Below are 21,886 nucleotides of genomic sequence, written 5' to 3' on the forward strand. Positions count from 1 at the left end.
GCAGCAGCAATAATCGACAGCAGTGGCAGCAATAACTGCAGCAGCAGTAATCAACAATAATCAATCGGCAGTTATTGCTGCCGCTGCTGTCGATTATTGCTATCAGCAGTATCAGCAGCAGCAATAACTGCAGTATCAGCAATAACAGCAGTAGCAATAACCAACAGCAGCAGCAGCAGCAACATAGCAGATCTATTCCACCAAGTCCAAACATATAAACATTATCATATCCATTACCATGCCAAACACTCTGAGAGTTGTCATGACAGAATTATTCTTCAACAATATTATACAGTGAGTACAGTACAGTTCTCAGTAACTACTGTTCCATTCCACTATCTCCTAATTCACTAATGCAGACACGCCTGCGAGTGTTAACGGTGTTTCAGTATTAACGTGTTACAGTGTCGTGTTGCTCACACTGATCAGAGCAGATGTAAATGCAGCACAGATGAAGGCTTTGTGATCTGTGTTGAACTGTGTGCCTTATTACTGATGTTATCGAGCTCGTGCTGTTGTTCAGATGGGATCGCTTCATTTCCTCAGTGCTCTAAGAGACTAGAACCTCATATTACAGTGATTACAACTGCTTTTAGAAGGAAATTAGCAATTCTGCCAAAAGGAAATGAAAAGTCCAACCACCAAGGTTGAAAAGAAATCAAAGAAATAAGCTTGAAATGCTGTAATATGAAAAAGAACCTTGCAATTAACAAGCTCAGGCTGTGTGTGTGTGTGTGTGTGTGTGTGTGTGTGTGTGTGTGTTCAGATCTTTACAAAACTCCAATAACATCACAGAATGACACCTAATATCAACTTTTCTCTATGCATGAATGAAATAGCATTCATTTGGGATGGTCTAGTCAGGATTTTGTCCAGGCAGATGATTAATAAACCAGATCATCTTAAATTATCTACAACATTAATGAATAATATCCCAAATCATGGAGTGTTTGTATCCAAAGCGCCTTCTGATTCGGAGGACGCTGATTGGAGGAGCGCGATGGGTGTTTCCGCATTCCACTAACAGCCCGAAGGCGCTGATTGGTGGAGCGCGGTGGGTGTTTCCGCATTCCGCTGCGAGCGCGCACACGAGTCGAGCTCAGCGCGGAGACAGACGCGACGCATCCGAGACCCTCCTCGATATTCCGCTGGAAAGTTGCCCGACCTGACGCCGGGATGCCGTACATCCTCATCAGCACACAGATAAGACTGGTGCGTATAAAACACGAGCAGCGCGCGACACATACGCGAGCACTACTGAGCAGCGCGCGACAAGGCGTACATGAGCATTAATGACAGCAGCGATTATGATATTAGAGGATTACAGGTGCGTTGCACTGGAGTTGTTGTTATATAAGTAACCTGCATGTGCACAAGAGAAGCTGTGAGTCTTGCGCGATGTTTTATTGCATGATGCGTTCTGAATCATTATATTCAAATTAAAACGTTTAATGTTGCATTGCATGTGCAGCTCGTGCACCTGACCTCTGAAACATAAAATGAAAGTGAATCATTTGGTGTTGTTGACAAATATTTCAATGCACGTGATTTATTATTAAAATGTGTGATTGCATGTGTATTGCATTAGATCATGCATAAATCAAAGATGGAAACACATTTTACAAGAAAAAAAAAAAAAAACGACAAAAGACATTTGCATTGATAAAATAGTGTACAGTAAGTAAGTAAGTAAGTAATTTTAATTTATAAAGCACATTTACACACAGCGCAAACTGCCCAAAGTGCTGTACAATGAAAAACACACATATAAAATCAATAAATAAAGAATAATAAGTAATAAAATTTAAAAAAAAAATTGGAGAAAAAAATTGGTACAGATACACATACCTCCACCATGAAATCAAAATGGACAATTCTTTTTTTTTTTTTTTTTGCAGTATTTATTATACATGATTTAATTGTGCACATCATTATTTTTAAATTCCTCGTAATCTTTAATCAGAATAACTTCCCCTCTCTCTCGCAGCGACATCTCTTTTCTGATGACGAGGGCGGGGCAACCTGTCACTCACATGAGATCCACCAATAGCAAACCACAACCATCCAATCAATTCCCCACAGACAAAATCAAGCCCCGCCCTACATTTGTTCTTGTTTGCAAAGCGTTTCACTCAGATATACGACACAATAGAGAAGAAAAGACGAGTGCAACTTCCATTTTGTGTCGCCTTTAAAGGATTAGTTCACTTTCAAATGAAATTGAGCCCTAGCTTTACTCACCCTCAAGCCATCTTAGGTGTATATGACTTTCTTCTTTCTGATGAACACAATCAGAAAAATATTAATAAATATCCTGACGCATCTGAGCTTTATAATGGCAGTGAGCGGGACCAACGAATATGAGCTGTCTCCATCCACATCCATCCATCATAAACGTACTCCACACGGCTCCAGGGGTTAATAAAGGCCTTCTGAAGAGAAGCGATGCGTTTGTGTGAGTTAAAATATACATATTTAACAAGTTATGAAGTAAAATATCTAGCTTCCGCCTTCCACATTCAACTTAGACGGAAAGTGCAACTTCATAAGTGTAGGATTATTCTTCTTATAGTGGACTTCAGTGTCCTCCAAACGGTTGAAGGTCAAAATTACAGTTTCAGTGCAACTTTAAATGATACCAGACGAAGAATAAGAGTCTTATCTAGCGAAACCATCGATTTTCAGAATTTTTTTTAAATGTATATATGCTTTATAAACACAAATTATCCCCTTCCAAGTGCTTCCACCAAAACCGCACTTTCGTATTCTTCAAAAAGCTGACGCTGTATGTCCTACGCCTTCCCTATTCAACTTACGGAAAAATTGGAACTAGCTCCGCGTTCGTTCTGTAAAGCTTGAGCTCATTTTCATTTGAAAGTGAACGAATCCTTTAAGTGGAGAAACCATGTTTGTGTTTGTTTCAGGAGACGGGGCCCACCATGGTCGGAGATGAATATTCAGATCCGTCTATCATGAACTACCTCGGAGCCCGGAAAACCACAATGCTGGGAAACAACTTGTAAGTGTCTGTCGATCTATCAAGCACTAAATCAGCCAATCAATCAGTCAGTTTGTAAGTGTTCGTAGAAATATCTTTAAATGCACGAGCATATAGATCAGAGTCGACGCGTTTAAGTTCTCGACACACAGATGAACATCACAGGCGTAGACAGCATGATATCTTTAACTAAACCACAAATTAAATCATACTTATATGATATCCGTGTGTCTAACAGCTCAGAGTATCACGTGGATGAACCGCCGAGACTCGTCTTGGACAAACTCGACAAGATCGGATACAGAGTTGTTAGCATGACGGGGGTCGGACAGACGCTGGTTTGGTGTCTTCATAAAGAGACCAGTAACACGCTGTGACTCCAGTGTGTCTTGTATTCCAGGTAAACATGGTAAACGAGGTGATTTAGATCACGGTATCGACATTTATATAAGAAATGAAGCTACATGTGAGATGAAATTATCTCAAAAAATGTATTTGAAATCTGTCTGAATTAGCAATATTATCAATTATACCATCAGAATGTGCTTTGATTCATTTGGACACTTTTATATGGAAGGAAAGTTCTTTTTGTGACTGTAATAACATAAATGTTTATGTGCAAAAGGGACGACGTTGCATCTATAGCATCTCGATATTCTTTATCAGCTTGGTTTTATCTTAAAGAAATGCTTTGCAATGAAACAGTTTTTAAAATTTGTTTTAGCTTTATTTGTTATATATAGTTTTAAACAGTCTTAAAATTGTTTGCAGAATATGTATTTTGTGTGTGTTAATATTGTTTCTGTATGATTGTGTGAGACTCTGTAATTAAAAATGAAGTAGAATAAAGTTTCTGGTTTAAATTGCTGCATTTTTTCTCTGAAATGTGTCACTTTGATTTTTTTGTGGCAAACAAAAAGATAAATTAGAAATGCAGTTATGCCACATTTGCATGTTGTTTCCACCTCTTGTGATCCGGCGTGGCAGGTCGGCTGAAGACGGAGCGGACTGCGGTTCCTGCTCGGTTCTCCTGAGGACGGCTGTAATTGTGTTTCCTGTGTTGTAATGTGAACGAGACTCTGTGTGTTCCTCTTCTTTCCAGGAATATAAAAGAAAAGCCCACAGAAGTAAACAGAAACATGTGACGGCCGCGAGGATGATGGATGGAAGGAGCAAAAGAAAAGTGTTCTAAGAAAAGTGACTAACTGGAAATCTGGAGATGAATCCGATCGCTGCGGTCTGATGGTGTGTAGATGACATGAGACCGAATGTGGACCGGACATGCATGCAAAACACAACCAGAAGCAGAAACACAGAATGCATTTGTAAATGATTAATTGGTGCATGTGAATTTTTTTTTTGGCACATTTATGAAAATGCACTGCTTAATTTCATTTTGGCCGTCACCAAGGATGTCTACATTACCTGGAGTTATATCTGCTCACATTCATCTCAAAGGCAGTCGCTTGCATGCAGATTTGGAAGTCTTACTGCCATCACTGAACTTTCTGAGCCAATCACCTGCGCTGTAAATGCCATGTGACTTAGGATTCTCCAGCCGCAGGATTGGCTGATGATACCAAAAAACACGCCGTCTCAAACCTTCACTAAAGTCAGCAGAGAGGAAGTGTTTAAGTCCATTCTGTCACATGCATTGAGAAATATGCTCTGATAAACCAAAAAATGTAATGCATGAAATCTTCAAGCATCCTAATCCGGAAAAAGCAACTTGTGTGTCACATTACAGCTCCATTGATGTTTCTTCACAACTACTTTTCTGATGGATGTAAATAAGCACACATGTCGATTATTGAAGTCTGCGCGTATCTGCATTTGAAGGCCTCAAAATAAAGGTTCTGGAAGTCTTAAAATACATTAAATACCAGCTACTACAGAGAGATTTGAGTCAGTTAAAGCACATTAAATTGACAATGTCACTGCAATAGATGAAATATAATATTTTAAAGAAAGACATTCAGTCTGCATTGATGCTTCAGGCCAGAGTCTTTATTTGACGAAACCATTTTCATTTCCATATTTCATCATGTTCTTGTTGTATCAGAATACTTATAATAGATAATAATAGTAGAATTAATATAATAATGACACTATCATCTTCTGTGGAGCTGCTTTGCAGCAGAATTGAATCTAAAATAGAATTTTGCAACATAAACATTGTTCATTTCTGTCAATCTGTATTGTGTTTTAGTCATGATACTCCTGCCATAGAAAAGCACCATATAAATATTCAAGGCAAAAAAGTTTATTCCAAAAAGGCTTTATTGATGTTCGGGTGTGTAATTCCTGTGAGGTCACGGCGTCTCCTGCTCTTCCTCCCTCTTCATCTCCTCGATCAGCCTCTTCCTCTCTTCAGCTTGTCTCAGTCTCATCAGCACCACGCTCTCGTAGTCACGCTCACTACGTAGACAACTCTGAGAAACACACACAAAACAGTGTTTTTGACATTTGCTTGAGCTGCTGGTTGAGTGCTTCATTCACACACATGCAGTCAGGAAACCTGGTATTTGATTCAAAACAGCTTAACAGAAAATCATGAAGTTAGTGTTTATCTTAATATCTTCATTCCTTGTAGTTGCATTCATCAGATTAGAACTGGGCGATAATTAAGTTAGATTTTGAGATGATATAAACACTCAAGCAGTTGAGATTTGCTGTATGTGAGTGAAAAGTGTGTGTTAGTGATGTTCAATTCTTGAATTAATCTTTTAAGTCGATAACCAGTTGAGCCGGTTCACAGAATCGAACTGAACCGAACATTAATAAATAAATCCTAAAGACAGAGTTGAAAGTCAGCTTTTTGGTCACATCAGACTCAGGTTCTAACGGTCAAAGTTTTCCAGAGTTCTCTTTGAGTCGGTTCTTTTTGATTTATTAATTGTGAACTGGTTCAGTGACCCAGTTGGACAGGCTCATTGGCTCATTCGGTGCTGCTTCAGTGCATCTTGCATTATCAACCTGGAACTAAAGTTCAATTTAGTTCAATTCAATTCTGTGAACCGACTCGACTGGTTATCGGCTTAAAGCACCGAACATCACTAATCAGAACCCAAAATCAGACACATAATTACTAGAGGCAACAGTAATAATCAAAATATGAACATTTATTAATAAGCAATTTAATAAATGTTAATTGTTTAATTATTATTCATTAAACTTATTAATAAATGTTAATTTATTAAACATTAATAAATGTTAATTTTCCAACATACTTTGGGTTCATTGTAAACAAGAAATACAGTAATTTTTAAACAATAGTTGAGTTAAATTAAACTACCCAGCAGGTTGGGCAAACATTTAACCCAATCACTACAACCCAATCGCTGGGTTAAAACAGCCTATTCTCTGGGTTAAAACAGCCCAATCGCTGGGTTAAAACAGCCCATTCTCTGGGTTAAAACAGCCCAATCGCTGAGTTAAAACAACCCAATCGCTGGGTTAAAACAGCCCAATCTCTGGGTTAAAACAGCCCAATCGCTGGGTTAAAACAGCCCATTCTCTGGGTTAAAACAGCCCAATCGCTGGGTTAAAACAGCCCATTCTCTGGGTTAAAACAGCCCATCGCTGGGTTAAAACAGCCCATTCTCTGGGTTAAAACAACCCAATCGCTGAGTTAAAGCAACCCAATCACTGGGTTAAAACAGCCTATTCTCTGGGTTAAAACAGCCCATTCTCTGGGTTAAAACAACCCATTCGCTGGGTTAAAACAGCCCAATCGCTGGGTTAAAACAGCCTATTCTCTGGGTTAAAACAGCCCAATCTCTGGGTTAAAACAGCCCCTTCTCTGGGTTAAAACAGCCCAATCGCTGGGTTAAAACAGCCTATTCTCTGGGTTAAAACAGCCCAATCTCTGGGTTAAAACAGCCCCTTCTCTGGGTTAAAACAGCCCAATCGCTGAGTTAAAGCAACCCAATCACTGGGTTAAAACAACCCATTCGCTGGGTTAAAACAGCCCAATCGCTGTGTTAAAACAGCCTATTCTCTGGGTTAAAACAGCCCAATCTCTGGGTTAAAACAGCCCAATCGCTAAGTTAAAACAACCCAATCGCTGGGTTAAAACAGCCCATTCTCTGGGTTAAAACAGCCCAATCGCTGGGTTAAAACAGCCCATTCTCTGGGTTAAAACAGCCCAATTGCTGGGTTAAAACAGCTCATTCTCTGGGTTAAAACAGCCCAATCTCTGGGTTAAAACAGCCCAATCGCTAAGTTAAAACAACCCAATCGCTGGGTTAAAACAGCCCATTCTCTGGGTTAAAATAGCCCAATCGCTGGGTTAAAACAGCCTATTCTCTGGGTTAAAACAGCCCAATCTCTGGGTTAAAACAGCCCAATCGCTAAGTTAAAACAACCCAATCGCTGGGTTAAAACAGCCCCTTCTCTGGGTTAAAACAGCCCAATCGCTGAGTTAAAGCAACCCAATCACTGGGTTAAAACAACCCATTCGCTGGGTTAAAACAGCCCAATCGCTGGGTTAAAACAGCCCATTCGCTGGGTTAAAACAACCCATTCGCTGGGTTAAAACAGCCCATTCGCTGAGTTAAAACAACCCAATCGCTGGGTTAAAACAGCCCATTCTCTGGGTTAAAACAACCCAATCGCTGGGTTAAAACAGCCCATTCTCTGGGTTAAAACAGCCCAATCGCTGGGTTAAAACTGCCCATTCTCTGGGTTAAAACAGCCCAATCGCTGGGTTAAAACAGCCCATTCTCTGGGTTAAAACAACCCAATCGCTGAGTTAAAGCAACCCAATCACTGGGTTAAAACAGCCTATTCTCTGGGTTAAAACAGCCCATTCTCTGGGTTAAAACAACCCATTCGCTGGGTTAAAACAGCCCAATCGCTGGGTTAAAACAGCCTATTCTCTGGGTTAAAACAGCATAATCTCTGGGTTAAAACAGCCCAATCGCTAAGTTAAAACAACCCAATCGCTGGGTTAAAACAGCCCATTCTCTGGGTTAAAACAGCCCAATCGCTGAGTTAAAGCAACCCAATCACTGGGTTAAAACAACCCATTCGCTGGGTTAAAACAGCCCAATCGCTGGGTTAAAACAGCCTATTCTCTGGGTTAAAACAGCACAATCTCTGGGTTAAAACAGCCCAATCGCTAAGTTAAAACAACCCAATCGCTGGGTTAAAACAGCCCCTTCTCTGGGTTAAAACAGCCCAATCGCTGAGTTAAAGCAACCCAATCACTGGGTTAAAACAACCCATTCGCTGGGTTAAAACAGCCCAATCGCTGGGTTAAAACAGCCCAATCGCTGGGTTAAAACAGCCCATTCTCTGGGTTAAAACAACCCAATCGCTGAGTTAAAGCAACCCAATCACTGGGTTAAAACAGCCTATTCTCTGGGTTAAAACAGCCCATTCTCTGGTTAAAACAACCCATTCGCTGGGTTAAAACAGCCCAATCGCTGGGTTAAAACAGCCTATTCTCTGGGTTAAAACAGCCCAATCTCTGGGTTAAAACAGCCTCTTCTCTGGGTTAAAACAGCCCAATCGCTGGGTTAAAACAGCCTATTCTCTGGGTTAAAACAGCCCAATCTCTGGGTTAAAACAGCCCCTTCTCTGGGTTAAAACAGCCCAATCGCTGAGTTAAAGCAACCCAATCACTGGGTTAAAACAACCCATTCGCTGGGTTAAAACAACCCATTCGCTGGGTTAAAACAGCCCAATCGCTGGGTTAAAACAGCCTATTCTCTGGGTTAAAACAGCCCAATCTCTGGGTTAAAACAGCCCAATCGCTAAGTTAAAACAACCCAATCGCTGGGTTAAAACAGCCCATTCTCTGGGTTAAAACAGCCCAATCGCTGGGTTAAAACAGCCCATTCTCTGGGTTAAAACAGCCCAATTGCTGGGTTAAAACAGCTCATTCTCTGGGTTAAAACAGCCCAATCTCTGGGTTAAAACAGCCCAATCGCTAAGTTAAAACAACCCAATCGCTGGGTTAAAACAGCCCATTCTCTGGGTTAAAACAGCCCAATCGCTGGGTTAAAACAGCCTATTCTCTGGGTTAAAACAGCCCAATCTCTGGGTTAAAACAGCCCAATCGCTAAGTTAAAACAACCCAATCGCTGGGTTAAAACAGCCCCTTCTCTGGGTTAAAACAGCCCAATCGCTGAGTTAAAGCAACCCAATCACTGGGTTAAAACAACCCATTCGCTGGGTTAAAACAGCCCAATCGCTGGGTTAAAACAGCCCATTCGCTGGGTTAAAACAACCCATTCGCTGGGTTAAAACAGCCCAATCGCTGGGTTAAAACAGCCTATTCTCTGGGTTAAAACAGCCCAATCTCTGGGTTAAAACAGCCCCTTCTCTGGGTTAAAACAGCCCAATCGCTGGGTTAAAACAGCCTATTCTCTGGGTTAAAACAGCCCAATCTCTGGGTTAAAACAGCCCCTTCTCTGGGTTAAAACAGCCCAATCGCTGAGTTAAAGCAACCCAATCACTGGGTTAAAACAACCCATTCGCTGGGTTAAAACAACCCATTTGCCGGGTTAAAACAGCCCAATCGCTGGGTTAAAACAGCCTATTCTCTGGGTTAAAACAGCCCAATCTCTGGGTTAAAACAGCCCAATCGCTAAGTTAAAACAACCCAATCGCTGGGTTAAAACAGCCCATTCTCTGGGTTAAAACAGCCCAATCGCTGGGTTAAAACAGCCCATTCTCTGGGTTAAAACAGCCCAATTGCTGGGTTAAAACAGCTCATTCTCTGGGTTAAAACAGCCCAATCGCTGGGTTAAAACAGCCCATTCTCTGGGTTAAAACAGCCCAATCGCTGGGTTAAAACAGCCTATTCTCTGGGTTAAAACAGCCCAATCTCTGGGTTAAAACAGCCCAATCGCTAAGTTAAAACAACCCAATCGCTGGGTTAAAACAGCCCCTTCTCTGGGTTAAAACAGCCCAATCGCTGAGTTAAAGCAACCCAATCACTGGGTTAAAACAACCCATTCGCTGGGTTAAAACAGCCCAATCGCTGGGTTAAAACAGCCCATTCGCTGGGTTAAAACAACCCATTCGCTGGGTTAAAACAGCCCATTCTCTGGGTTAAAACAGCCCAATCGCTGGGTTAAAACAGCCCATTCTCTGGGTTAAAACAACCCAATCGCTGAGTTAAAGCAACCCAATCACTGGGTTAAAACAGCCTATTCTCTGGGTTAAAACAGCCCATTCTCTGGGTTAAAACAACCCATTCGCTGGGTTAAAACAGCCCAATCGCTGGGTTAAAACAGCCTATTCTCTGGGTTAAAACAGCACAATCTCTGGGTTAAAACAGCCCAATCGCTAAGTTAAAACAACCCAATCGCTGGGTTAAAACAGCCCAATCGCTGAGTTAAAGCAACCCAATCACTGGGTTAAAACAACCCATTCGCTGGGTTAAAACAGCCCAATCGCTGGGTTAAAACAGCCTATTCTCTGGGTTAAAACAGCCCATTCTCTGGGTTAAAACAGCCCAATTGCTAAGTTAAAACAACCCAATCGCTGGGTTAAAACAGCCCATTCTCTGGGTTAAAACAGCCCATTCTCTTGGTTAAAACAGCCCAATCGCTGGGTTAAAACAACCCATTCTCTGAGTTAAAACAACCCAGTTGCTGAGTTAAAACAACCCATTCGGTGGGTTAAAACAACCCAACTGCTGGGTTAAAACAGCCCATTCGCTGGGTTAAAACAGCCCATTCGCTGGGTTAAAACAACCCATTCGCTGGGTTAAAACAACCCAATCACTGGGTTTGTCCACTTTCAACCCAACTTAGGTTGTTGTTAACCCAGCATTTTTTAGAGTGTAGTTTACATGCTTGCGATAATAAAAACATTTTTTAAAAATGTTTTAAAAGATTCTTCACACTTAGAAAAAATGGTTCTTTTAAGAACTGTTCCCTGAAGGGGTTCTTTGGAAAACCAAAACTGGTTCTTCTATTGCATCGCTGTGCCATGCAAAGTTCCTTTTGCAATCTTTATTTTTAAGAGTATATACTGTTTTACATGACTGTACTGTTTGTACGCAGGTAAAGTAGATTGTACTACATACACACCTTTTGTCCTCATGAATGGCCTGTTTTAGATCAGAACATTCAGAGCAGCTGAGCTCAGAAATCTGACTCAGACCTTCTAGAATGTGGAACTTGTTGTGTTTGATTCAGTCATTTGTTGAGTTCCTGTTGTGTTTTGGGTCACTGCTGTCTGATTCAGCATTAGATCATAGAGAGAATGAAAACGTAATGTGGTAAACACTGTTTCAGTTTTTCTACATTTACTTCACTTGCCATTTCTTTGTAATTACTTATGAAATTTACAAGCAATTTCTGAGTGAAAATTGTTCAACACAAATATTTGTCAGTGTATAATTATGTGCTTCAATGTTAAAACCCCTAAACCCCAAGCATGAAACCTCAGCATGTAACACATAACAGGTTTCCATCTCTAAACGCTCGTTTGTGACTCAGATTAACTCATTACTGGTTCAGAAAGGAGTGATAAGCAACTATGATGTGCTCAACAAACCTGGAATGACTTCACAGCAATTAAAGATGATTAATCGTCACACTGGAATGTCGGTCAATCAGAATCAAGAATTCAACAGCTGTAGGAGTGAAGATCTCAGGTATAGATATTATGGCACGACTCTCGATTAACTCTTTGTTAAACTGTTTAAGAGTGGACAATATATGTCATTTGATATGTCAATACATGTCAGAGCTGCACGATATATTGAAATTATCTATATATCAATATGCATATCACAACGGCTTGTGATAACTGCATGATTTTAATACTCCAAAAGATTACAGAAAGTCCAAGTTTTAGGTTGTTGCAGGCAGAAGAGAGTAGACATATGTGTGAAATGCTTAATGTTATTCGATGCAATAAGTGAAGTACTCGAGCGCACAGAAAGCCAACTCTCAGGCAGCGTGTAATCCTGATTTCAGTTCTCTTCTGCAGATTATATGGCCAAATACAGTCTTAAGTGGAGTAAACAGTTGAGAAAGAAAGCGTGCGTGTAACCAGTGCTTCCCACACATAGACTTTACTTGGGCTCTTATACTTCTGTATCCGCCAAAGATAATGAAACCATCCGTGATCGATTAACTAGTGGAAAATCTCCCCTGGCCCTACGCGTTTCGTACCTGCTTGTTACGTGCGAGACAACTGTTTACTCCCGCTAACACTTCCACGTGCGCTGCAGAGAGCGCTGCATGATGCAAAGTCACAAGGTGGCGCTGTTTTTTTAGACGGTCATAAGAATCTGAAGGATCAGCCAACATTTCAAAATAAGAGTCCAGGTGTATTTCAGACTTGTTTATAATTAAAAGTCACATGCTAATTTTTTTTTCTTCTTCTGGGCATTACTGGTATTTTGGTTGCAAAATAAATTGTATTTAATTTGATCTCTTTTAATTTGATAATTTAATTCAAAGTAAATTATTCTAGTTTCTAGTAGTAGTAGTACTAGTTCACTGAGAGAGACACTATATGACAGCAAGAAGAACATAGGAAAAGGATAACCATTTAAATGCTGTAATTTTGCATAATTTACAATGCATAATAATGCATAATAATGATTATACAGGGAGTGCAGAATTATTAGGCAAGTTGATTTTCTGATCATATTTTTTTCCCAAGCACATTTTACCAATTCCAATCCACATCAATCTTAATAACTACTATTAATATTGTTTTTAATCATTTATAAGTGATATATAATTGTTCATGAAGGCTGGAAATGAAAAATGCCTTATATTCAGGTGTGCAGAATTATTAGGCAAGTTTTCTTTTACAGGCAAAATGAGCCAAAAAAGAGATTTAACTCAGACTGAAAAGTCAAAAATGATTAAATACTCATGAGAAGGACGCAATACTAATGCAATACTAGAAATTGCAAAGTTAAAGCATGACCAAGGGACAGCAAAATGCTCATTGGGTCAGCGGGGTCAGACAAAAACAGGTGGAAAAGAAAAGACACATGTTAACTGCAAAATAATTAAGAATTATGTGTGAAACCATCAGGAACCCTTTAGTCTCCAGCGCCACCATTTTCCAGAACTGCAACCTACCTGGAGTCTCCAGAAGTGCAAGGTCTCAGGATCTCAGAGACTTAGGTTAGCTAAAGAATCCTAAAAAATTACCCGCTCTTAATAAGAATCACAAGCTGAAATGTTGTGAAATACATGAAGACTGGGTTTTTATAGGCTTTATAGACAGACAGATTGAGAATGACTCCTGAAGGACCAGCACCACATCCTCTTGTACCACTGTTTGAAGAATTTATCTTCCAGAATCTGGCAGTAAGTTTTGGAAGATCATTTTTAGTCCATCTCTGCAAGACAGACATTTCAGGATAAGAGATGGACTAAAAGTGAACTCAAACACCTTACTGCCAGATTCTGGATAAATTCTTCAAACAGTGGTACAAGAGGATGTGGTGCTGGTCCATCAGGAGTCATTCTCAAGCTGTCTGTCTATAAGCCCTATTAAAACCCAGTCTTCATGTATTTTATAACACTTCAGCTTGTGATTCTTATCAAGTGCGGGTCATTTTTTAGGATTCTTTAGCTAACCTAAGTCTCTGAGATCCTGAGACCTTGCACTTCTGGAGACTCCAGGTAGGTTGCAGCTCTGGAAAATGGTGGCGCTGGAGACTAAAGGGTTCCTGATGGTTTCACACTTAATTCTTCACCTTAATTCTTAATTATTTTGCAGTTAACATGTGTCTTTTCTTTTCCACCTGTTTTTGTCTGACCCCGCTGACCCAATGAGCATTTTGCTGTCCCTTGGTCATGCTTTAACTTTGCAATTTCTAGTATTGCATTAGTATTGCGTCCTTCTCATGAGTATTTAATCATTTTTGACTTTTCAGTCTGAGTTAAATCTCTTTTTTGGCTCATTTTGCCTGTAAAAGAAAACTTGCCTAATAATTCTGCACACCTGAATATAAGGCATTTTTCATTTCCAGCCTTCATGAACAATTATATATCACTTATAAATGATTAAAAACAATATTAATAGTAGTTATTAAGATTGATGTGGATTGGAATTGGTAAAATGTGCTTGGGAAAAAAATATGATCAGAAAATCAACTTGCCTAATAATTCTGCACTCCCTGTAAATGTAATAGTATGCTATGTAATTCAAATTAATTTCAATAAATAAAAATACTGTTAAAAATCACAAATTATTTGTTGTTTGTCACTACAGACCATTTTTGTGCCGTGGATACAGGAGGATTTTTACCACCACAAGTATATTGTGCTGTGGGAAGCACTGGTGTAACAGTATATTGGATCCGTGCAGCCCTTAAAGTGACAGCAGCCTAATAAACCTCTGCCAGGGTTAGGGTACATTTGTAAATAAATTTGTAAAATTAATTTCTCTAAATAAATTTCAGAAAAAATAAAATCTCTAAATACAAAAATATTCCGCTAAATAAATATATAAAAAAAAAATGTCTAAATATAACGAGTGAACAGAAACAGGAACAGGCAGAGATGAATCCTCACGGAGTTTGAGAGCGTGTGCGTGTCTGTGAAAACTAAGACAAGCAGTACGGATGAGGAGAAAGTGATTCTGCAGGGTTAGAAGCATCTGGAAGAGATGACTGGGGTCTCTCGCATCAACCACAGGAGAGAGAGAGAGAGAGACGGAGGGGAAGCACGGCATTCCGGAAGGACGGCTGCCATTAGCATTCCAGCTCCATGAGCTCAGGCCTCCGTCTCCCACCTAACCACCAAATATCACGCAAGCTCAATTAAGTAAATAAACAACTGCTGCATCTTCAATAAACTAAACAAAAGCGCAGAAAAAAAGACAGAGGCATCACTTTACACATACAAACTTTCCGAAGCGCTCTCTGGACGGGAACGCTGTTGCATCCAGGCCCTGGAGGAGACCAAGTGTCCCAGATTTCCAGCGGGTCGTGACACAAAAATGGGTCACAGGTCTGACTGTACACTAGCGTTCAAACGTTACTTCAGCAATGACGCATTCAACTGACATTTGTAATGTTACAAAAGATTCTATTTCAAATGAACGCCGTTCTTTTCATCAAAGAATCCTGAAACAATGTATCACGGTTTCCACATAAATATGAAACGGTTTCCAAATAATAATCAGAATTGTTTTTTGAGCAGCAATTAGAATGATTTCTGAAGGATCATGTGACACTGAAGACTGGAGTAATGATGCTGAAAATTCAGCTTTGATCACAGGAATAAATTACACTTTACTACATATTCATATTGAAAACAGCTGTTTTACATTGGAATAATATTATAGTATTTTTATTTTACAAGGTAACACAAGAACAGTTACTTTAGGATAATATAATTTATATACTATTATAGTATTTATTTCTATTTTTTTATATAATAAAAGCTTGAGTTAATTCACTAATTCTCCTCATTTGCTCTTCATTTGGTTCTTGTTTACCAGTAAGTGAAAAGATCCCAAAGTGCTCATGTTTGTCTCACCAAAATCACTCGACAACATCACATAATTACACCTTCCAAACTCATAATCGGAGGCTTCCCAGCATGCAGTGTTTGTTTGCGGTTCATGCATCAGAGAAGGATACCGTGGCGTGTCGACATGCACAGACCCGTAAGACACGACGGGACCAAACCACAGCGCATAAACAACACATGCTACAGCAGGAGCCGCGCAGGTGACATCAGCGGCTAATGATGTCATCGCTCGTCTGCCTGTGATGTCTTCAGCGAAACTCTCAGGCGGTTCTGAGTGAGTGTGAATGTGGCTCATCTGGACGTCACCATGAGACCACAAGACAGATGCATCTGTTAAATAACGTGTATGGAATTTGACAACACGGTATACTGATGTTTTGTCTATTAAAAATTATATATATATTTTTTTTAAATAACATTACTGTAAAAAAAAGTTTTTTGATTTTTGTCATGTTTAATAGTTTTTGTAAATATGTCTATATATTTTTTATTTTCATTTTAGTTTTGGTTATTTTAGTACCTCAAGTTAAACTAAATAAAAAATATTTATTTCAGTTATTCAAGTAACAAAAATGTTTTTTTAGTTTCAGTTTTAACCCCGTTTACAAAAAAAAAATACTATTTCAGACTTTCTACTTCAAAATTTCACATTTAATTAAATGTGTTTCTTGCCATTTCTTTTTTTGTTAATTTTACTAGTGATTTCTGAGTGAAAATTGTTTCAAACTAAATCTTACATTACATATTTTTCATTGTAGTTCAAACTAAAATTGTATATTTCAGAAGCATATTCACAGCTGTACACTACAATATAAATCCAGTGTTATATATACTATTATAGTATATATTAATATTTTGAATTTTTATAGTTTCTGTCTCTATATTTTCAGTTTTCATTTCATTTCATTAGGTTATTTTGTCATTTTGATGTGTCTGCTCAATTGTGCTCCTTCCTGGAAAAAATATGAAACATTTTAGTCTGTATTCAGGCCTCATCATAGCACAGAAACTGCACTCATTAAAATTACAAATGACTAACTTCTAGCCACTTCTGTCCAAGGCTGTATCTCAATACTAGTGTTACTTAATCTCAGTGCTGCGTTCGACATGTTTGACGTATAAATCATGACATACTCTTAGACCCACAAAATTACACTGGTATTCATTGCCTATAATGCCTCTTTCACAAGATGTAATATCAGTCTCTGGTGTCTCCAGAATGTGTTTGTGAAGTTTCAGCTCAAAATCCCCCACAGATCATTTATTATAGCTTGTCAAATTTGCCCCTATTTGGGTGTGAGCAAAAACATGCCATTTTTGTGTGTGTCCCTTTAAATGCAAATGAGCTGCTGCTCCCGCCCCCTTTCCAGAAGAGGGCGGAGCTTTAACAGCTCAACAACAACAAAGCTGGAGAATCTCACGCAGCCAAAATGACGAAAGTGTTCAGCCTTACATTGTTCAAACCGGAGTCGACACTGATGGAGAGACTCAGGAAGAAGTTACAACTTTTAGACGTTTCTGAATGGTTAGTGGATAAATTGATGTAGTTGCTGTAGAGTTGATTCAACTCATCCACTAGCATGTGCCGTCATGTTCATCTTTTGTGTTGAATTGACCCTCATTTGTGAAGCAGTCCGGCGTAAAATGACGGCATGACAACAACACTCGACTACAACAACTCTTCCTCTTCTCTAAAGCAGCCCAACATGGCCCCGCCCCCTTTGTTGTGTGTTCTCGGGGGCGGGGTTTATGCAAATTTTAGGGTTTGTGATGTCACTAACCCAGGAAGAAGCTCGTTGTAGTCTCTACCAGCCATTTAAAAAGTGATTTCTGTAAAAGAAAATATCTCCTTTTCATTGAACTTTGAGTGTCGTAACTTTGCAGATGTTGTTTATGATCAAACAGCAACATTACACACTAACTAAAGTTAAAAATCAACCACACCTTTAAGATCGTACCTATCAGACGTTGCCATTTTGTTTACAGGGGATTATCCAAGTTAATGTCAGTAAATTATGGAGTGCCTCAAGGCTCTGTTTTAGGCCCTCTGCCATTTTCAATACACATGCTACTCTTGGTTATATTATTAGAATTAGTTTCCACTGTTATGCCGATGATACTCAGTTCATATCATACGTCATATGTTACAAAAACAGTTACTTCTTCCACCTCAGAAACATCGCGAAGCTGCAGAACATGTTATCTGAATCTGACGCAGAAAAGTTCATGCATTAGTCCAAAATGCAGTTCTTAGGTCAAGAACAAATGATTTTATAACATCAATTTTATTATCTCTACACATGGTTCCCTATTAAGTTCCATTCCATTAAATTATTAACAGCAGCTACGCTGAATATTTTCCATTTTCTTTCTACTTCGGCATGCCCACCAGTTAACAAAACAGTTTTAGTTAACATTAGATCACCTCCAATCTAACAGAGTAAAATCTTGATCTGTAAACCACTATTAAACTCAGCCACAGCTTCGACTTCTGTACCACACAAACATATGAGATGAACTGAACATCTTCAGACAGACACGGCGCTCACATTAGTTCTGCGTCTGGCAGACGTCATCTCGCTTTCCTCCCCACGGCCAGATAAACACACACACTTCAGAATGACGACTGTAGATAACGGGAGGATGTTGAGAAGATGACAAGCAGAACATCTCTCCTCTTCACACTCGCTCTGATCTCTGGACGCATGGCTATTCTCAAGCGCGTTCAGGTACGAGTGCTGAAAACCCAGAGCTTTAGAGGGGGAACGTCATTTATCCTGGTCCATATCTGTCATCAGGAGCGGTCAGCTTGATAAATGTGTGTCAGACACGTGATTAGAGATCATTTTGAGATAGTAAGAGACTCAAAAGTGCAACTATAACACCACCAAATCAAGATCTACAGAGAGAGACAGAGAAATAATTGTGATAAAAAAAATAGTAAACAAAATACTACAAAATAATATGGCACAAAAGAACTTAAATTATTGTTTTGTAACATAAAATATAAAATAGATAAATAAATCATAGTATAAATAAATGAAAAAAAGTATAAAAATATAAAAATAAGTAAAATCAATATTGCAGGACTATTTAAAAAGTTAAAAGGGCATTAAAAACTGTGGAAAAAGAAATAAAAAATAAAATACAAAAAAATAATGTGGCAAAAAAGAACTTCCAAGTATTGTAAAATAAAATATAAAATAAATAAAACATAGTATAAATGAATAAAATATCGTATAAAAAAATAAAAATAAGTAAATAAATATTTCAGGACTATTTAAGTGTATTTCAAAAAAAGTTATAAGATGATGAAAAATCGTGGAAAAATAAATGGTAAATAAAATACAAAAAAATAATATGGCACAAAAGAACTTAAATTATTGTATTGTAACAAAATATAAAATCATAGTATAAATAAATGAAAAAATAAAAAAATAAAATTTAGTATAAAAATATAAAATAAGTCAAATCAATATTGCAGGATTATTTTAAAAGGTTATTAAAAATTGTGGAAAAAGAAATAATAAATAAAATACTAAAAATAATGTGGCACAAAAGAACTTACAAGTATTGTAAAATAAAATATAAAATAAATAAAATATAGTATAAATTAATAAAATATAGGATTAAAAAATAAAAATAAGTAAATAAATATTTCAGGACTATTTAAAAAAAAGTTATAAGATGATGAAAAATCGTGGAAAAATAAATGGTAAATAAAATACTAAAAAATAATGTGGCACAAAAGTCCTTTCATGTATTATAAAATAAAATGTAAAATAAATAAATACAGTGTATAAATAAATAAAATATACTATAAAAATATTAAAATCAATATTGCAGGACTATTTAAGCAAATAAAAAAAATAAAAAAAGGTTAAAAGGGCATTAAAAATAGTGGAAAAATAGGTAATAAATAACACAAAAGATCCTCCAAATATTGTGTGACCGTCCGGCAACTTCCTGTCTCCCAGAACACCTGGTTACACAATCAGACAGACGTCTAGAGCAGATAAAGCAGTCTGAACACATCAAGGATGCTTTTGATCACATGGAGCTTTTCTGCTCGTGTGGGAAAAGACGACAGCGTTTAAAACCGGCTTTTACAAACAGCAGATGCATTAGTGTCACTCTCAGAACTCAAATGTTAAAATAAACGTTTAAACTAACTTACACTTGGCTGAAAGAGTTAAGAGCGTTTCGGTGCGTTTAACTTTAATCAGGCTGTGATAACTCCAGATCATGCCAGACACCAGCCAACAGCTCCAGAACACAGATGTTTTCGAGTGATTATCGGAGTGAAACCTCATTAACGGAGCAGCTGATCTTCAATATAACATCAGAATGGCAACACACACCCATTATTATCCATTAAAAAGCGTGCTGTATTTACAGTAAAGCTGCCACTGGTGTGAGCGATCCCATCTGATCTCATTAATGAGCAAAATGAGGAGTGAGGAGACCAAATACTGCTTTAAAACTCTCCAAGAAAATCCAAACAGAACTTCCCTGATTTAATCATCACACATGATGTGGTGGCAGGAGACATGAGGAGGTGAACACACACACACACACACACACACACACACACACACACACACACACACACACACACACACACACACACACACATACATACTGACAATAAAAATACAAAAAAAGTATGTTAGAATGGTATGAATTATTGTTCTTATATGGAGTTCTAGAATAATGCACTAATATATATATATATATATATATATATATATATATATATATATATATATATATATATATATATATATATATATATATATATATATATATACCATCACATACAGAAGTTCTTTTGTGCTTTATTGTTTTTTTAGTATTTTATTTCTTTTTCCACAATTTTTTCCCACCTTTTAATTTTTTGTTTGAAATTCGCTTAAATAATCCTGAAATTGTCCTACTGATTTCACTTTTTATATTTTTATACTAGATGTTTCTTCAAATTTATTCTTCAAATACTTTAAATGTTTTTATTCATTTGTTTATACTATGTTTTATTTATTTATTTAATATTTAATTTAATATTTTATTTTACAATACTTGAAAGTTCTTTTGTGCTTTATTTTTTTTTTTTTAGTATTTTATTCACTATTTCTTTTCCCACAATTTGTATTTAATTTATTTATTTATACTATGTTTTATTTATTTATTTTATATTTTATTTTACAATACTTGGAAGATCTTTAGTGACACATTTTTTTTGTATTTTATTTACCATTTCTTTCCCCACAATTTTTAATCACTTTTTTTTTTCTTTAAATTCACTTAAATAATCCGGCAATATTGATTTTACTTATTTTTATATTTTTCATACTAAAAACTGTATTTATGTATTCATTCATTTATTTATTTATACTATGTTTTATTTATTTACTTTATATTTTATTTTACAATACTTGGAAAATCTTTTGTGCCACATTTTTTTATTTACCATTTCTTTTTCCATGATTTTGTATCATCTTTTAACTTTTTTTTTTTTTAAATTCACTTATACTATGTTTTATTCATTTTCTATTTTATTTTACAATACTTGGAAGTTCTTTTAGTATTTTATTTACTATTTCTCTTTTAATCACCTTTGATTTAAAAAAAAAATCACTTAAATAGTCCTGCAATATTAATTTATTTACTTATTTTTATTTGATATATTTGATTTATTTATACTAAATTTTATTTATTTATATATTTTCCATTTTATTTTACAATACTTGGAAGTTATGTTTTGGCACATCATTTTGTTTTTTTAGTATTTTACCACTATTTCTTACCATTTCACCACTAATTAATTGCTGCAATATTTATTTATTCATTTATTTATTCATTTATACTATATTTTATCTTTATTTTTGTTTTATATTTTATTTTAAAACACTACCGTTGAAAAGTTTGGTGTCAGTATGATTTTTTTTTTTAAATAAATGTATTCAGCAAGGACGCATTAAATTGATCAAAAATGACAGTAAAGACATTTATAATGTTACAAAAGATTCTATTCCAAATAAATGCTGTTCTTTTAGAACTTTTGAAAAATAAATGTATCAGTTTCCACCAAAATATGAAACTGTTTTCAACATTGATAATAATCATAAATGTTTCTAGAGCAGCAAACCATCATATTAGAATGATTTCTGAAGGATCATGTGACACTGAAGACTGGAGTAATGATGCTGAAAATTCAGCTTTGAACACAGGATATAAATTACACTTTACTATATATTCACATAGAAAACAGATATTTTAAATTGTAAAAATATTTCACTGTTTTTACTGTATTTTTGATCTTGGTGAGCAGAAGAGACGCCTTTGTTGCTAAACCTAGTGTGCTGCCTACCTAGACAGCATGTTAAGGCATCACTTAATAGAGAAGGCAATCCCAGAA

The 21,886-nt window shown here is 37.0% G+C and overlaps 2 protein-coding genes across 3 annotated transcripts in view; one reads left to right on the plus strand and one right to left on the minus strand.

Moving 5' to 3' along the window:
- Positions 1–1,028: 1,028 nt before the first annotated feature.
- Positions 1,029–3,883, plus strand: gchfr (GTP cyclohydrolase I feedback regulator). Of its 2 annotated transcripts, none has more exons than XM_048192129.1 (3): positions 1,029–1,212; positions 2,925–3,019; positions 3,237–3,883. In XM_048192129.1, exons 1-3 carry the CDS (start codon positions 1,177–1,179, stop codon positions 3,373–3,375), a joined length of 270 nt encoding a protein of 89 aa, XP_048048086.1. In that variant the 5' UTR covers positions 1,029–1,176; the 3' UTR covers positions 3,376–3,883. The 2 variants fall into 2 exon arrangements, with proteins under 2 accessions (XP_048048086.1, XP_048048087.1); XM_048192130.1 differs by having other exon boundaries at positions 1,049–1,212; positions 2,928–3,019.
- A 1,100-nt stretch (positions 3,884–4,983) lies between these two features.
- The window catches only part of dnajc17 (DnaJ (Hsp40) homolog, subfamily C, member 17), an 80,161-nt gene continuing 63,258 nt past the window's right edge, over positions 4,984–21,886 (minus strand). Inside the window, exon 11 of the mRNA XM_048192127.1 lies at positions 4,984–5,430. Coding sequence (XP_048048084.1) covers positions 5,311–5,430 — 120 coding nt within the window. The 3' untranslated portion in view covers positions 4,984–5,310. The remainder of the gene's footprint in view (positions 5,431–21,886) is intronic.

The sequence above is a fragment of the Megalobrama amblycephala genome, linkage group LG5, assembly GCF_018812025.1.
Source record: "Megalobrama amblycephala isolate DHTTF-2021 linkage group LG5, ASM1881202v1, whole genome shotgun sequence".
NCBI classification, from domain to species: Eukaryota; Metazoa; Chordata; class Actinopteri; order Cypriniformes; family Xenocyprididae; genus Megalobrama; species Megalobrama amblycephala.

What these genes read in the sequence shown, in the direction of transcription:
- gchfr (XM_048192129.1), top strand. Translation starts at nt 1,177, where the DNA reads ATGCCGTACATCCTCATCAGCACACAGATAAGACTG. An exon ending in TCAGCACACAGATAAGACTG is followed by an intron (nt 1,213 to 2,924) that starts GTGCGTATAAAA and finishes TGTTTGTTTCAG; the next exon opens with GAGACGGGGCCCACCATGGT. An exon ending in ACAATGCTGGGAAACAACTT is followed by an intron (nt 3,020 to 3,236) that starts GTAAGTGTCTGT and finishes TGTGTCTAACAG; the next exon opens with CTCAGAGTATCACGTGGATG.